Source organism: Argentina silus (assembly GCF_951799395.1).
Source record: "Argentina silus genome assembly, chromosome: 19".
Taxonomy (NCBI): Eukaryota; Metazoa; Chordata; class Actinopteri; order Argentiniformes; family Argentinidae; genus Argentina; species Argentina silus.
Window position 1 is genome coordinate 14,267,049 of NC_139673.1, and position 18,302 is coordinate 14,285,350.

At 41.2% G+C, this 18,302-nt stretch overlaps 2 protein-coding genes across 4 annotated transcripts; both read right to left on the reverse strand.

The window, feature by feature from the left end:
- Positions 1-1,409: 1,409 nt before the first annotated feature.
- On the reverse strand, positions 1,410-5,867 carry LOC310819730 (uncharacterized protein). 3 transcript variants are annotated; one of them, XM_083691082.1, is made up of 12 exons: positions 5,768-5,832; positions 5,595-5,630; positions 5,125-5,430; positions 4,601-4,921; positions 4,139-4,240; positions 3,960-3,984; positions 3,812-3,858; positions 3,588-3,618; positions 3,360-3,409; positions 3,056-3,081; positions 2,251-2,293; positions 1,410-1,876 (listed from the first exon to the last, which is right to left on the reverse strand). In XM_083691082.1, the coding sequence occupies exons 1-12, from the start codon at positions 5,790-5,792 to the stop codon at positions 1,791-1,793; spliced, it is 1,098 nt and encodes a 365-aa protein (XP_083547208.1). In that variant the 5' UTR covers positions 5,793-5,832; the 3' UTR covers positions 1,410-1,790. The 3 variants fall into 3 exon arrangements, 2 of the variants coding, with proteins under 2 accessions (XP_083547208.1, XP_083547207.1); XR_014554775.1 differs by having other exon boundaries at positions 3,011-3,081; positions 5,125-5,630; positions 5,768-5,867; XM_083691081.1 differs by having other exon boundaries at positions 5,125-5,630; positions 5,768-5,867.
- Positions 5,868-8,313: 2,446 nt separating this feature from the next.
- Positions 8,314-15,410, reverse strand: chrna3 (cholinergic receptor, nicotinic, alpha 3; the record flags this gene model as incomplete). The annotated part of the gene is made up of 6 exons (XM_083691252.1): positions 8,314-8,439; positions 8,538-9,789; positions 10,120-10,229; positions 12,227-12,271; positions 14,390-14,529; positions 15,350-15,410. The coding sequence occupies 6 exons, from the start codon at positions 15,408-15,410 to the stop codon at positions 8,314-8,316; spliced, it is 1,734 nt and encodes a 577-aa protein (XP_083547378.1).
- Between the last annotated feature and the right edge of the window lie 2,892 nt (positions 15,411-18,302).

The window sequence follows — 18,302 nt, forward strand, 5'->3', positions numbered from 1 at the left end:
TTTTACAAGGGATTAAACACTGAGTCAAACATATCATCATAAATAAATAAATAAATAGGTTAAGTCTTTACGTTATAGAAATGTGTCAGCTTACCTGTTTCCTCCGAGTTAACCAGTGAGACTGCAGATACTTTTTAGAAATAAATGAAGATGTGTTGTGCACAATCAGTTTTATATATATATATTCAACTTTAGTCCTCTTTCAAATAGGATTAATTGCAAAGTATGTTGGGGAATTTTAAACCAAAAAAAATGTGTTCCTATCTTATCTTTATTGTAAAAATACTCACATATCATAAGAAAGATGTTAGCCATGAGGTGACCGGTGATCAGACACTGCAATAGAAGGCTGAGGTGGTCTTTTCACACATTAGTGTCTGTCTATGCAACCATGTTAGACCTTTTGGATGTGAATACAGAGAAGAATGGGAGAAACTCCCCAAATACAGGTGTGCCACAAGCATGTTGCGTCATACCCAAGAAGACTTGAGGCTGTGATCGCTGCCAAAGGGGCTTCAACAAAGTACTGAGTAAAGGGTCTGAATACTGATGTAAATATGATATTTCAGTTTTTTATTTTTAATAAATTAGCAAACATTTCTAAAAACCTGTTTTTGCGTTGTCATTATGGTGTATTATGTGTAGATTGATGAGGAAAAAAAATGAATTGAATCCATTTTAGAATAAGGTTGTAACATAACAAAATGTGGAAAAAGTTAAGGAATAATCTGAATACTTTCTGAATGCACTGTATCTAAAAACCCAGGGCTCAAATTAGACACATGTTTTAACTTCACAAGATGATCTTTCTTCTCCTTTCACAGTTAATATCAAATGATATTGTACAAAAGCTTGACTACCTTATTCAAGTTATTTGAGTTTTTATTTGTTAATGCACCCCTCAGTGATGCAGGGGCTGTTATAACATGTACTTAAGATAAGATGGGTGATGATATCATGTTATTGAAATAAAACTGCCCAAACAGAAGAAGCACAGAAGTTCATAATGTTCATTTGACCTGACAACATCAGATCCTTGAGTCTGTTTCAGCCACTAGTTCTAAAATGAGCACTCACAGGTCAATACTTGAGACAAAATTTGAGACAAAAATTCTGTAGCATCTCTTTAAGCTAGGGTGAATAAAGTGTACCGGCAGTGTAACATTAGACCAAGTGAGCCACCTTGTGGTTACAATGTGTAACACACACAGTACTTAAAAAATATGAAGCCACCCTTTGATACTGTGTGGAAAAAGCATGGATTCTGTTGCAATGACTGGCTCCTATTGATTAAAAGGTCAGACTTGAAGTCTGGACTAAGACTAAATACCTTCTCAAAACTAATGATTAGGAAAAGTTCATTCTATCAATCATGCCAATTGGGAACAAAAACAACACATTTATGAGGGGAGTAGAACAGGTTTAATATAAGGGGGCGATATCAATAACACCAAACAAGAATACTCTGTATTGTGGAAAAAAAACCCTCCTTCTGATATTACTCTTGTTCAAGGTACAATATATACAATACAAAAGCCAATGTCAGTCCACAAAACAGCAAAACAAAATTCAACAGGATATGTCAGACCCGGGTCAAATATTCTGTCAAATAATTAAACTGTGCTGTGCTGTACAATGGAACCAATGGAAAAAACGGTAAACACTAAATCAAGCACATCAAGACAGTTGTATTTCAACCTGCTCTTCTAGGCAGGTGCTTGAACCATACAAGATTATACTCATGCTCATTATAAACCAATTCAAAATGCATTGCTTTGGAGTACTGCTGCTTACTGTGAACAGTACTGATCATATCTTGTCTTTTTGCATATCTTGGTATACAAAGCTTCTATATTAAGGTCTTGAGGAGCTGCCTCTGTGGACGAGAGGGATAGATAATGTTAAAATTTGGTACGATAATGTTAGGTCCAACACATCTGTTGTGACATCTTATTTGTGCTTCAGTGTGTGTCAGTTGTACTTCTGTGCTTTGTGGTCAACGACATCGTGTGTGAAAGAATGTGATGAAGTGCATTTGGTTCTACAAACGTGACTGACTATATGTGGACGTGTGGTTTCCTGTGCATGCTGCTGCTGTACTATACCTATGCCTCTTACAATCAGAAATAACACCGTTGACACAGAGGGTGAGAAATTATATTTTCCATGATCACGTAGAAGACAAATAACCTGCTGCCTGACAAAAAAGTGCACGTGTAAAGTGTCGTGTTACAAACATTCTCTGCTCACCTCTTCCATGTTTTGCTACACATACAGCATTGTGTGTTTCAGCCTGAAAGGAAAATAAACGGTGGCAAAATCATTATATGGGTATGATTCATCTAGTTTCACCCACCAGCCTCGCCTCGCCTCACCAAACTATGGTGTGCGTTTTCTTGCTTTTTTTGTATGATTCAACTAGTGGCATCGTTCATTGTGTATTGTGATCTCGTCCTGAGAAAATGTTTAGAAAGGTATGCAGCAGGGAAGGCTGGTGGAGGTAGAAATCAAAGGATGGGCTCATTGTAATGCATGGAATGGAATGAGGAATGTGATTGACTATTCCTCATTCCATTCCATGCATTACAATGAGCCAATCCTCCGATTTCTGCCTCCACCAGCCTCCACTGTTATGCATATACTATACCATGAACTTTGTCTCCCCATACAGCAAATGTAAGTTATGAGGTGTAACAAGACATTGTTCTTCACTGAGAATGGCATGGCAAGTAAAATCTCAATTTTTGACATTTACATTTTTGACATTTAGCAGACGCCTTTATCCAAAGCGACTTACAACAAGTACATTTGTCTAAAGTAAGTGAATCATCTATACATCAGTCATCATAAGAAAAACAAATCTATGCGAGGACCAGGGGCCATTGGCAGTCATATGAGACCATTGACCTTTGAATTCTAAATTATGTGAATGTCTTCATCTATTTCCATGAATGTATAAGCATATTAAAATATTGCTGAAAACAATGTTTGGGAAAAATTATACATTTACATTCAAAATATTCCAGCTGAAGTTGGTATGTCAGGCGTAGCTCACCGCAATTTCATGATAAGTGTCATCATCTGTTTTGAAAATGAGAAGATACAGGTTATTTATCTCTTATCTGCAGGCATGCACCCGTCCATCTGCTGTGCCATTTTTGGGGAAAAAGCACCTGCCCTTCCATCAGTCTGTGCACGGCCCTGCTTATCCAGATTCATTATCTGGAACATTCTCTTAATTCAAGGCCCTGAAAACCCGCTCAGTCAAATGTGTTTTTATACACAATATACTGTTTTATACACAACATACTTTGAGATTATCAAAGCATCTCTGTTTCCGAGACAGACAATTCCCTTACCAGGCACAGTGTCACTAGAGGAAAAGTCATCCCAGTTCACCTGCCGATCACTGAAAAATAATAACGATATTTAATGTTTTACGATTAGGAACATTACAAACACAAACATAAATACTTATTGGGCGGTTATCTAAAATAATCTGAGACCTATGAGTACCTAAATACATATATTTAAATTAAAACACTGGGAGAAAGTTGAATTGAGTTATCACATATACAATGTCCTACCAGGGTTCTTCTTCTCTGTTTGAAGTGTCCCCTTTTAAACAAACAATACATGTGAAATCTGAAAATGTGATATTAGATATTGATTGATAAGACAACTGTGTAGACCAGCATTTGATAAAAAATTACATATGAAGTTAAGTTGCAATGTCAACAGTAATACGTCAACTAATAAAAGTCCCCATTAGCACAACAGCATAAAAAAACACAACAAATATATTACATACCTTCCTCCGTCATATGCACATCATCGTGATCCGACTCCAGTGGTGTTCTTGGGGAAATATAAATTTGAATCAATCAAGATGTACTGGATGCACTGCCTTGCAACATGATACACAAAATGAAGACAATATATATGCTAGAAAAGCATACCTATTACAACAGCACTGTGAAGCCCCTGTCAGAGAATGCAGAGTGAACATGATCAGTTAACCTCAAGCCATCACATTGATATCAGAATGTTGGCATTATTCAGAGACAGCATTCATATAAGATAGATATGTTGACTACGTTTAAAGTCATATCAGTTAGAAAAAACATGGTTCCCAGACCTTGTGTTTTGATCAGCCATTGTATGCCCAGGATCAATGATAAGACTACTATAGCCAGGAAACCGACAGAGGAGATAACCACTCGGATCAAGTACAAGTTCCCTGGAAAGTAAAACAGCCATGTCAAAAATCAAATTTTTGGGATTTACAATCCTCAGTAATGTATTGTGTCATTGTCATTAACAATGATTTCACTATACAGCAGCCAAATAAATAAAATCTATTTATACTTGTTTAACCAACAACTGACTGTAAGTATAGATTTATTGTAATTGATCATAATTTAGGGTTAGGGTTTATTCATTTATACAATCATATAAAAACATTTGAATATCATACAATATTCAATTGTAGTTTTCGTCTGTTTTAAAACTGTCTCAGCCTCTTTCTTGAGTATAGTGACAAGATGTAGTATGTCATTCTGAAGACTTTTACCAAAAGTTATACTGTCTAAATTCTTACCATTATCTTGCACTTGAAGAAATACTTCATTATTTCCATATAGTTGTGTGTCTTTCATTTGGATTGATTTGAGGAACACACAACTGTAGCTGCCAGTATTGCTCATTGTAACACCCCTCATGATGAAAGTTGCCTCCATCCTCTGACCAGATAACACTTGTGTCTGAACAACAGTCCCATTCTTGCATAGAGAAGAGTGATCAAAGTAACTACTTTGTTCCGTTTTCAAGGTGTCTGAAATCGTACACTTGAATTCAACATCCTCTCCCTTGCTCACGGTGGACAACCCTGCAAATGAGATGTCTGCAGGGATGAAACTATCTGCATGAGGGAGGAGAAGAATATGGAAGATATCAGATCGGTCCGCAGCAGCATAGATATACTGTATCTATATGATCAAACATCAAAGGGTTTGTCTTTGGCCATATTTCTTTATTTAACAATTATATTATATACAATACGTAACGCCAATAACGCCAATAAACAATAATTGTAATAATGTCAATAAACAGTTTGATCCTTACCCTTCACCTGGACAGAAATTGAATTGTCTCCTGTTCCTCTTACTTCAGCGGCTGAATATTTTTTTTCAGAGAAAACACAACTATAGTTGCCACTCTGTTGGCTACTGTCACTTTTTATACGGAAAAAGGTGACATATTCTTCTTTATTCAGTTTATTCCTTTTCACTGCAAGGCCATTCTTACATATGTAAACAAATACCACTTTTGGCACCTTCTTGAACCCTTTTGTGTCACAGGTTAGTCTTAGGTCACTGCCGTCTTTTGGAGGTTCTGTCCAAAAGATTTTTGCTTTCAAAGTCCCATTGTCTGACAATTGAAAAAATAAAAGGTACTTTGCACATGTCAATGGGGAAGATAACTGTTCAATCATTTGAATTAGAATTCAAAACTTAATTTACTTTACAAAGTAATTTACATGTATTTTTGTAGATTTACAAAATTTAATTTACTGAAAAAATACTTCAACCTACCTTCTGTTTGGGTTGTGGCCTCCTTTGCCAAGATACCTTTGATGAAAAACAAAATGAAAGAGTTGGAACATACTGTAATCTCACCTAAATTACAAAAAAATGATATACATCAAAATGTAAATATACCCCCGAAAATCTTTTTCATAGAGAATTCTTATGAATAATATACTCACACAAGATGAGGATGACAATACTCATTGTTAATTGAAACACTGTTGCTTGACTCTCTGCCTTGTATTGTGGTATGGGGGTTATTATAGTTGAGACTTGCTTTACCAAGATAGAAACAGAGAACAGAGCTTCGTCATACTACTGTATGAATATGAACGTTGTTTCCTATGTATGGCGCTGTTTCAGCTATGTGATGTGCTGAGTTTGGCCATGTGTACAAATGTGTTGTGGAGGCTGGTGGAGGTAGAAATTGGAGGACGGGCTCATTGTAATGCATGGAATAGAATGAGGAATGGTAACAAACACACGTTTGACATGCCATTCCTCATTCTACTCCATGCATTACAATGAGCCCATCCTCCGATTTCTACCTCCACCAGCCTCTGCTGGTACAGAAACACAATAACACAGCAGCCATATGGAATCATGTCTTATGGATGCCTACATGCTTTCTTTTCAAATTAATATTGACATATTTAAAGTGAAAAGCCACTCCGTTGACAAAAAGGCTAAGATAAAGCTAATGTCCTTGACTAGCACACACACACTCCTCCATGACCCCTTCAACCTTCAGTCTATGTTGTTGTTAGAGATCACTCCAAAAGACACTATCTTACTGAATGAGCTCTGAGTTAGCTTTAATTCAATTCATTAGCTAAGGGATTGTTATCAGAAGCTTCCTGGAAAGCATTCAAATTGCTTTCTTTTGGTTACACCTACGATCCAATGACACCCACAGGCCACATGATTTCAAAATGGCAGTAAAATGTAAAAAGAGTGGATGACTCACTGCAGTGCATAGTCATTGAAAAACATATATGTATTCCACACAGCCAAGGTATAACCAAAAGGCTTTCAAAGACATTCCCCCCCCCCCCAAAAAAAAACACTTTGAAAAAATATTGGTTGCTGGTGGCCGTATCTCTGAATAACTTTCAGCTGTGCTCCTTCCAACCTCTTGTGCATCAAATTGGTTCTTAAATCATGGACAAATTGAAAGTCATGTCTCTACATGTCTAAACTACACCCTCCTTGCAGGAAGGTAGGTAGTGTCTTGTACTGTTAAAGCAGGAGAAATGTCCTCAGGCACACTGGGGTAGGCTGGGGGAATGAAGATCAGTCCTCAGCTTAATGATGTACTTCATCACCAGGTCTCCATATTGATTGTGATCCAATAAGCCAAGGCCCAGGACAGAGGATGTAACAAGGTAATACCCAGGCAGATAATCATATCTACATCCTGCCTCTGCCTCCAATGTTCATAAGAGAGACACATATTGATTTCAGAATGCAATAATGAGTTTTCTAGACTAGGGTTTACAGTACCACAGTCCCAGTCAACTCCAGAGGTGACTTAATTCAATGACCATGGATCTCAGGATATGGATGTTTTCTGCTGAGAAGGCTGTTAGACAACTAACCAGCAACAGGCAAAATGAAGTAGGCCTAAGACAAGAAAATGCTGAGGAAAAAAAACAACATTGATGACCAAAAGCACAAGTCAATAAATACTGAATATTGCGGGGCAAATGCATGAGTTTGAACTTGTGTAGCCAATATCAGAGGGCATGGTAATAAGAGACCACAAGTTGCTGTCACTTGCAGTGGCACAAGATTGCCACATGATGTCACCCCTCACAACACTAAGAAGACATCTATTGTAGCTGCTACCATTGTTTTTCTGTCTTCTGCCATGTAATAACAGATCCATTGCAATACATCAGAGCTTTTTAATATTCAACAAAGTGTGATTTTACATGACATTCTGATTAACTGAAACTTGACTGATCATTCAAATTTCGTCTGTTTTATCAATCGACTGTTTTATCAATCGACCTCGATGAGGCCTACTCCTACATGAAAAAAGTATCTTTGATGAAGGGTCTCCATTGAAAGTGTGATTAGGTCAGGACTTGTCTTGCTCTGTATCTGCGCATAGCCCACCACCGGCCCATAGTTGTAAGTAAAACAATATGTCTACATGCGTACAGAGCACTGATATTTCACAAGCAAACAACATTAAAATGACTGTGTGATATTCAACATTTGTACATATGGTTTTGCTAGTCTCTTAGTCAATCAGAGTTGCTTGAAATTTACTTGATACAGTGTACATCTTAGTACCTTTTTAGAAAGTCATTCGTTTGTTCATGTGGGCTTCTTTGGTCCAATCGGTATTCCTTTTGACAAATGATATATATCGTTTTTGCATCAAGTGACATTACTAAGTCGTTGGAACGAAGCAACACATTAAATGACAGCACAATGTTTGCCAAGCTTTCACGGTCTTGTCCTCTGCAGTGACAACCTCACAACAATACTTCATTTCACTTGACAAAAAGATGAATTCAATGTGACATTGAACGGCTGGCAGCCGCTTGTCTCCATGATCATCCTAGCCTTCCTGTTCTTATTGGTTACTCTCTTCTAGGTCTGTCTGCATCACTGGAAAACAGTGTGTGTATAATGTAGTTTAAACAGTCACAGTGTAAGTGCGGTGTGTTTGTGTGTGTGTGTGTGTGTGTGTGTGTGTGTGTGTGTGTGTCTGTCACAAGTCAAACAATAAGAGGGGCTGCAGGAAGAGGCCAGCTGTTCCCAGAATGCACACCAGGATAAAAACCCAAAGGAAAATCCTGTCAATCACCATGGCAACGTACTTCCAGTCATCCTGCACCTGAAAGACAATCACAGAGAAATGTCAATTCACTTATCGTATCAAATATCAAAAGTAACTTTCTTGGCCGTTGTGACATCAACATTTTCTCGACTTACCTCCTTGGCTTCGTTCTGTAGTCTCATGTTTTCTGCAATGTACTTGACACTTTCGATAGCCTCTCTGACCTCTGGTGAGAGGCGGGACATGGGGGACAGGGACATCAGTCCACCATCCACAGACTCTGAGCTGGAGCAGGGGCTTCCGTCTGCACCAACCCCCGCCGCCCCCCCTCCTCCTCCACCACCCAGGGCCCCATGGCTACCCACCCCTCCACTCCCCCCTCCTGTGTCGACCAGCAGCTTGGTGGACCTCTGGTGCCAGCAGCAGTTGCAGCGGCCCTCGCGGCACAGGAAGCTGGAGCCTGCCTTGACTGCTGAGTCCCCAGCTCCGCTGAGGTTATTGAGGTTGGTGAGCTCTGTGCCGATGAAGAGGCGCTGGCGTTGAGCCAGGCTGGGGAGTGCGCTGGCGACCAGGGCTTGGGGCTTTTGCTGTTGCTGTTGCTGCTGCTGCTGCTGCTGCTGCAGGGTGCCTGAGGCGTGGAGTGCGCAGGGCCTTGCGGGCAGCACCTGGACAGCCCCAGCCTCAGACAGTCTCTCAGGTTCTCTCTCCGGCCTGGTCATGAACATCACCTTGGGCAGGAGCCCCAGGAAGACACGGCGTACCCAGCAAGGCATGGTGTGGGTCTTGGCCGTGCGGTAGTGCACGTTCAGCACGAAGACGGTGATGACGATGGAGAGCGTGACGAAGATCATGGTGAAGAGGAGGTACTCCCCGATGAGTGGGATGACCAGGGAGGTGGAGGGGATGGTCTCAGTGATGACCAGGAGGAACACAGTGAGCGATAGCAGGACAGAGATACAGAGGGTGATCTTCTCTCCACAGTCGGAGGGGAGGTAGAAGACCAGCACGGTGAGGAAGGAGATGAGGAGACAGGGGATGATCATGTTGATGGTGTAGAAGAGAGGGAGGCGGCGGATGTACAGAGAATAGGTTATGTCCGTGTAGATCTCCTCGCAGCAGTTGTACTTGATGTCATGTTTGTACCCGGGGGCGTCGATGATCACCCACTCGCCACTCTCCCAGAAGTCCCGGAGGTTGATGGTGGAGCCGATGAGGACCAGGTCGATCTTGGCCTTGTCGTAGGTCCAGGAGCCAAACTTCATGGTACAGTTCTGGTAGTCAAAGGGGAAGTAGGTGACGTCGATCTTGCAGGAGCTCTTGAAGATGGCTGGAGGGATCCAGGTAACATCCCCGTTGTAGCGGAGCAGGGCCTTGGTCTTGTCGTCCACTTGGAAGTCTCCTACTGCACTGTGGCAGAGAGAGTAGCGTGGGGTGGATGAGTCATTCAAGGTTATATTGAAAGGGTACGAAAGACTTGTGTCACAGCAAAACTAATTAGAAAGAAACCCTGTTGCTTTATCATTTGATTAGAATGTCTGATAGTCTGTACGTGCACTCCATTAATAAAATAATCTCTGCTTGCCACACGGTGTGAGTGCGTCATGCGGGGGTCCTGTATGATCTGATCTATCATTTAGTGAGAAAGTGTGAGTGCATACTCACTCATTATATAATTATTGCGATTGCATGGATCGATAGAGTCGTCTAGACGAGGTTAGCATCTGTTGTTTTACTCACTTATTGTAGAGCACAATGTCTGGCTTCCATATCCTCTTGGACGGAACTCGGATGAACTCTACTCCACCAAAGTCTTTGGGATCCCACCTCAGTTTGTAGTCATTCCAGACCTGAGGAGGTAGCAGAATTCCCTGATCAGATATCAATCCTTAATTTAAAAACCCTGGCACGTTACACAGCACTTTGAGATCCGCAGACATTTTTAAAATTATTCCCTGATAATATCAAGATCTTCAAGGCAGATTCAAGAAAATGTCTATATGCCTCCCCCCAATCTCCTCTGGATTCCAGAAGTGTCAGACTCAGTGCCAAACAAGACTATAATACTAGCAATGAGGCATTTATTCCCAGAACATCTAGTTCAGAGATATCTGGGAGTGGTAGTACATTAATATACAGGTATAAAATGTAATAGTGCAGATAAAAGAAGCAACAACTCTTCCATAGTTCTCTCTACAGTTTTTAAAAACTGTACTGTACATTCTGTGCCAAGTTGTTTGAAGTGATACAGTGCATTATGACAATTAGGCCCCCATTATTTAACACTGTCAATCTAAGTCTGTTCATTTAGAGTTACGCACGCACGCACGCACGCACGCACGCACGCACCATCATATCTCCAAGGTCCCCTTCTCACTTAACTCATCTCTGTTGGGGTGAATGCCACTCGGTCTTTGAGCCAAATTTCCCTCTCAGACGCACTCAATCAGAAGTGCAATCATTACCATTGTGATCCAATCCAAAGTGTATTTTGTGCTAATGGATTCTGTCTCAGTGATATCATTCTGAGATACATTTCAATGGGTGATTGTCCTTCTGATATCCATCTATCCTTTTGTGGCATAGCCTATACTTATGCTGGCTGCAGATATGCTTTTCTCCAACAATTATTTTGTGAAAAGGATACTCCTGTTACCAAGTCTTCTATGACTACATAGAAATTGTACACTGTTGACATCATCGGAAGAGGCCACTTGGACAATGGTTTATAGTGTGTTTTATGAGCAAGTAAGGCAGTGAGGGCAGCCATCAACTCTCAGGAGGCTCATAAAGACACAGCAGCAGAGTCACCACAGGGAGTTGTAAAGACTTCAGCTGCGTGAGCAGCAGGAAGTGTCTGGACTGTAACCCTGGACCTGGTGGTCATGAGATTCACAACCTCTCATCTTCACAGCAGTCAGTATCCCCCCTCATGTTATAAAACAGCTACACTAATTAACAGTTACATTGCATTGACCGAAGCCCAACCTTTGACTAAGCAGTTCTCCCGTACTTTATATTTGATTGGCTTATTGACTGTGACTGGCTGTAATGTTACAGCATCACTCCTGTATACACACTCTACAGCCAGTCTCTGTGCTTTTAGTATGTCGACAAAAAAGATGGCAGTGTATCAAAGATAGATGTGGGATCTGCACAGTTGTGGTTGTGGTTGTGTTTGCTCAGTGGTTGTTATCTGGGAGACCCGGAGACCTGTTCTGGTTCATTTCCTTAATGGGCTCATTGCAGTGTATATTTACACCATGTGGGATCAACCATGTAACAAAACCACCAAGCCATGCGATTGGAAAGTCACTGGCACATATTATTTTGTGTAGTCCTTTCTCACCTTGAAATACAAATGAGGATCATTCAGGATGAATCTAGATCATTCTAACAGCTGATCTCTGTACAGAAATGTAACACAGCCAAGGCAAAGCGAATCTATCGCTCATAAACTTCTTGTCAGAAGGTTCATATCTTAAAGGTCAATAGGCATTTCGATAAAAAGTAGACCCTCAGCATGAATCTGGAATCACTACCTGATGGATAAATAAAAAAAAACACACAAAATTGACAATGTAAGTGCCTCCGTTTAATGCAAACTTTGCACTGACCAGGAGCAGCTGGGATCAATGCAAAGTTTTTCCTGATGAATAATGTAAGATACCAACATGGGCTTTAGGAATCATACTGTATATGACATTGGGCCGACAGTGGGCTGTGTCCATCCAAATGACCTTGTTCATAGCATATACTGTTCAACATACACACACACACACACACACACACACACACACACACACACACACACACACACAACATGATGAATAAAGAGTTAACTTACATGTCTTAACCACAGGTTCGTCTCCATGATCTGGTTAATTTCATCCTAAGAACAGAGAAAGTGTTGACCGTCAGAAGAACAGATGACAGAGAGACACATCGCAGGGGGATCATGAACCACATCAATATTGTAGAGTTAAAAAGCGGGCATGCTGTCATGAACCATCAGTCTCCGAGCAGGATGTCTAATCAGCACAGAGTGCGTTCTGTTCTGGGTTTGACCCTCGGGTTTCCTCGGGGCGAGGAGGGGTACTGTGGTACCCCTGTGAGGGGTACGCTGTGAGGGACACCTGAGTCTTCCAGCCCAAAGGCACAGGCATAGTCACAGTCACATTATGACAGCTACTGACCTTTGGGGGGGCGCTCTCACAGTGCTCTAAGTCCTGTAGTGAGCCCCATTTATGCTCTTCCACAGACTGTACCACAGCTCAAGGGGATGGGGAGGGCAGGACACAGAGAGAGAGAGAAAGAGAGAGAGAGAGATAGAGGAGTGTTTGTTCCAACAGAACGCTGCCTCACCTATCTCTGGTGGCGAGGAGAGGGGCAGGTCTTGGTTACTTGGACCGTGAGTGAACCAATCTCATGACCCAGTGCGTAGCATTAACCATTCATGTGGCCCCTGGGTTCCCAGCAGAAGCTCCAAGTGTTACACATAGATACCAGGTTCGTTTAGAGGTCAGCACAGGTGCAGGTGGTGCTTGCGGGCTTCAGATGATGGCTGGCTGTGGTGGAGCCACCCGAGACAATGCTTTATTGTCATTTTAAAAGAACTCATAGGCCCCCAATGTAATGTACAAAGGCGGAGGCGTCCCTATCGAGGAGGGGAGTCTAGAGGCGTGGAGAGGAAATAACGGCCATCCATCAACACAGGAAGGACTGGTTTCCTTTGCTAGATCAGCTGAGCTCAGGGGAACATTAGAAAAACTCTCTGTCTCTGTGTCCTGTTCAGAATGTCTGGAGCAGAGCCCAGTTCTTCTGCAGGGGAGAGCTCCACTAAAGTTGTGTGCCCTGAGGTTTTATGAATTATGACAGAGATGAGAAACACTTTAGAATCACCCCAGTCTTGTTGTCGTATTAAAGGTATCAGAGCTTACAACTGTAAGCAACTATACTTACAGCCCAGTATGTTCTTCTGGCACTATGTATATGAGTGAAGGTAGTTTTATAGTGCTTTCCAGAGTCAATTCAGTTTTCCAAGATTAGTCTGTTCTACAAAAAAAAAAGCTGAATGCACTTACTAGACTGTTTCTAAGGTAATGACAGCTTATATGCCAGAGTTTATATGCCTGGTTGTGAATCTTTTATATGGCATATGCAATCATTTGGCCGAAAGCAGCTCCTTTTTTTCCTGAAAAGTAACACAGGGAGTTCCTTAATCTTCAGAAGCTGCGTGAGTGATTTGATATGACTTCATCCACCACTTTAGGATCCCTCTTTTCGTAACAGGCCAGCAGCATTTTGGTACAATACATCCCATAATAACCCTTTTTCCATTAATTACAGTCATGGTCTTTCCTTGTTCAATCTCTTTGTTCAGTCTCCACGCAGCCAGCTCCACCCAAAACACGGCATTAAAACCAGAGACGCTCATTTGAAGTGGCAGTGATCGCACCGTGGGGTTTGCCTGCGCACAGAGTGGAGAAGAGTGAGGAGACTCAGAGAGCTGACATTTCCCATCTTCTTTTGGCCAATCACACACCCACAGAGCCATTCCCTGTGACAGGCTCCATCCTTGCTCGACCTGATAGGACGGGGAATAGCACAGGGGCTAATGTGCAGGGTGCATCTCAGGTGTCTTGGAGCACACTCCCACGGTTCCCATCTCTGTCCCATCGTTTCGCATCAGAGATCAGACAGAGAGCCAAGACCCCTCCCACCCCCCACCCCCCATACAGTACATCCACACACACTCATCCTCCACGTGGACTTTCTTGAATCAATGCATATTAATTTAAGGGAATGCACACTCGGCGCTCAATGAATTATTTATGGAATGATTTGTTTGTTCCCATCAGGACCCCATGGCGTCTTCCTGCTGTGTTCTGTGATATATGTCTCACTGTCCGAGAGTGGAACTCACTAACATCACATCCAGACAGCAGCACAACAACAGAGGCACAGCTGTAGGAGAGTCAGAGAATATAACAATCTCTCACGTACTCACCACTTTGACCAGCTGGGACATGGACACCTCAAACTGCACCATGACTGGATCTGTCACATTCTCCACTGGGCGGATGTACTGGTTGTAGTTGGAGAATATGTGTGAGAACAACCTGTGCTCTGCCTCAGAACAGGTGCCACCTGAATAAGAGAGGGGGTTAGAGACAGGTGGTATAAGTGCAAATTGGAGCTATGCAAGCATCATTACTATTGATGATGAATGGTCAGCATCTTGATGCTCAGCTTTTTCAGTATTCTGATTCGTAAGCATAAAGGCTTTACTTGGTTCGATTTGCCAATGACTGTTCCTTTCTTATTAACTGGAATTGTATTGCAGAGGTCACACTTGACCTGACATGAAATTGCAATTACTTTTAGATAATTAGTTGTCTGCCATAGACAGTTTTTTTGGTGTGGGGATTTTTCACCAATGTTGCCTTTCTTTTCTTTGAAGGTCAGCTTTCTATTACAAGCAATGTTAATTATAATAGTAACTGAGGCAGCACCTGGGCAATCAAATAAAACACATTTGTCACCGGAGAGTGAAGGAAAATGAAATCAAATGTCAGCAACGTGTCTTGATTTCGCAAATTTTTATTATTACATACCGTGTTTGCAAGCATGTAAAATCACATGAACAAATAAGCATCACTTCTGCTTAATATATTTAAAAACAAACATTGCTCAATATATCTGAATAGCCTAAGTTACTTTTTTTAATGGCAACCATGCCAATAGCCCAAATGTCAGAGCAAATAATACGACTATATAGATGTACATTTTATAATTGTGGGCTTCCAATATATTCAAGTGGATTCACGTAATATTGCATTTCTTTCACGATTATTATTCACCATTATTTTCGGTACAGTGTATTACAGTACCCACATTATAATAGGTTTACATAAAACGCAACAAGTACCGAGTGCTCACACAACATCTCGAGGTAAACTATACTCACCCGACAAAAGGAAAAGAAGGAACGAGCAGGTGGGAAAAATCAGCAGAAATTGGGCGTTCATGGTTAGACTCGGTGGATAGCTGAAAAATGATTCCTTAATTCATCAGGACACGGACGATGAAAAGGGAGACAGAATAGGAAGAGAGAGAAAGTGTGAATAGTGAAAGCGCGCCGCTAGGATACAGATGCTGGAGCACTGCGCGCGGGGTGAGGGATGGAGAAGAGGGAGGGTGATCAAGCAACATAGTCAATCACTGGGGCAGACACCGACGGTATAGGCTAACCCCACGGGTCATTTCAGGAATTGGAGTCACCTCGCCAGTCGAGCTCTCTCGCCTGCTCTGTCAGTCGAGGTTGGTTTATCTCTCATCACAAACGTCACGTCTTTGATTTCTTACCAATAGACGTGCAGTTTATCAACTCAGAATCGATAATCGATCGTTCTGTTATGTTAGGGTGGGGTTAGGTTTGATGGGCTGGACTACAGTTTACAAATCCTCCCCAACAAAATTAAACAAATATAATCTTTATTGATAGTGAACCAATTTATCAAATTGATTCCAATGAAGATCCAATGCAAACTGTCTCACGAATTCAGAATATTAACCTTGTAATCGGGGAGAAATAGGAATCTGATAATCTTGGCGTTTAATAAAATCCACCTTCATGTCGCGCAATGCAAGCATTCAGCACCAAGGACAGCGACTTCATATTACACCCCCCCCCCCCTAGTTCCTCCTGTTTCAGCACCATTTTGCGTGTCAAACTAAAAGGCCAAACTAAAATAGCATAACTTGCGTGTGACAATCACAGACATTTCACGTTCTTCATTAAGGGATTCGGACGGAATTAGTTTTACAAGGGTAGGCACGGTAATGTAACCATATGAATGTAATCATTATCAGAACATCTCAGTCATTTTAGTCCTATGCGAATAGGTCATGTCAGTAGTTTTTACGCACTGCAGGCGCCCGCGGTTGTAATAATTCTGGCCTCTTTTTCCTGTTTTTTTGGGCTTGTAAAAATAACCTCAGGTACAACGAGTCCAATGCGAATCGACATCTCTGTTTCTTGGGAAATAACTTTTGCGAGTGATGCACAGGATGTCAATTGACATTGACTCTGAATAAAGTCCTGCACATATATTTCATGACAATTTTATCAAGTGTCCACAAAGATATTATTTGTTCTAAAGGTCATGAAGTAATTGAAATTAGATGATTTGGGCATGACATTTCTAACATGCTAACTTGGGGTCCATTGTCTTGCATTGGTTAAACATGCTAACAATTAGCTGTTAGTTACAGTGCCCAGATAAACCGAACCAAGTGTTTATTGAAGTTTTGTACTTTGGTAGAACTATCCCTTTAACCTGTTGCACCTTTTTAATTCACTACATTGGGTCCAACACATGATAATGATCAATGATGATATTGTACTGAACTATAGCCTGCTCTTTAGATGAGGTGGAGGCATATTAAAATGAACATCTATCATTTTCATGGAGTATAGTAATGCAACGTCTATTGGCACGAAAAAGTGTAAGATATCAGGGTAAAAGCTCCCACCTTGCACATTTCCTCAAGTCAGAGCAGTATTCCTAATCTCCTTAGCAGGCAGGCTAGCACACTACCATTGTCAATGTTATCACATTTCTATGGGGGCTGAAGATTCACATGTTTAATAATTAAACAGCAAAGCTTCTTTGCCTTATGGGCTGTGGCAGCCTGTGTGTTACTACTTAGCTGACGGGAACACCCTCAAAACAATGCCTCTGTGCATTAATCTAATAGGCTCTGGTGACATCCCAAAGGGGGGTGGTGATTACTCATGGGGGTCCTCTTGTTCTTGAGGCAATAACCTCTGTGTTTTTGTTTGGACTGAGTACATTATTGATGTTTATGCTGCCATAGAGTAAGGTTCTGCACTCATGAATGCACTGGGATAAGGAGCCTACTAAGCTGTAAATTGATATGGAGCAGCTACAACTGATTTAGTAGATTGAAGCACACTGGAAAACTAATGAAAACAAGTCCTGGCATTCCTATCTATGCTGATATCTCTTGATTTAGATCAAGCTCTCACAAAAGAACCACAGGAGTCTGCAGAATCTCTAACGAGCCCACTCAGCAGACTTTATTGAGCAGTAACAGTGGTGTGTGCGTGTGTGTGTGTGTGTGTGTGTGTGTGTAAAAGAGAGAGTGCAAGAGCATCAATTGTCAGTGTAGGCTTATACAATGTGGCCAGTAGATGGCACAATATGTAACCCATTGTGTGGTTGTCATCGTTTCACTATATGCAAAGTCTCCCCTCATCTCCACTGAAGCCTTTTGGTTAAGCCTGAAACCCATTTATAGCGCCATATAAGTCATATGTTTGAAACTGGAACTGTTTATTGCATCAAAAATAATAATTCAGTGGGGAATATGGGTTAGATAAATCCTATACCCCTTTTGTCTGTGGTGGTAATTTTAACACTGAGGTCTCTTTAGATTACATGAGCATCTGGAGTAGCAGCATTAAAGTGATAGTTAGTGATTTGCAGTTAGTGATAAACAGTTTGTGGTTGGATAAACTAAACCAAAGTGTGGATTGAAGTCTGTCCTTGTCCATAGACTCCTTTCAGGGTAAGGAACCAAATATGTGATTTTGTAATTTGGATGAACAATCCCTTAAAATCTTATTAATGTGACCCTCATTCAAGAAATATGAAACTTTGCCAAGCAATATTCTGTTACAACATAGATTAATGAAAAGCTGTTGGCAAGTCCCTCACCACTTTCGACTTTATTGGGTGTTAATGTATTTAATCAGACTCTGACGACAAGGACTGAAGTTCATGACCATTTATACATGTATACATTCTTTAATGGCACACATTACAGTTCAACAATGTGGTGACACAGAGACACAAATCAGGAGTCAAACATCGACAGGAGACAAATGTCCTTAG

What these genes read in the sequence shown, in the direction of transcription:
- LOC310819730 (XM_083691081.1), bottom strand. Translation starts at nt 5,494, where the DNA reads ATGATTGAACAGTTATCTTCCCCATTGACATGTGCAAAGTACCTTTTA. An exon ending in TCACAGTGCTGTTGTAATAG is followed by an intron (nt 3,859 to 3,959) that starts GTATGCTTTTCT and finishes TATTTCCCCAAG; the next exon opens with AACACCACTGGAGTCGGATC. An exon ending in CTCTAGTGACACTGTGCCTG is followed by an intron (nt 3,082 to 3,359) that starts GTAAGGGAATTG and finishes TTTTCAAAACAG; the next exon opens with ATGATGACACTTATCATGAA.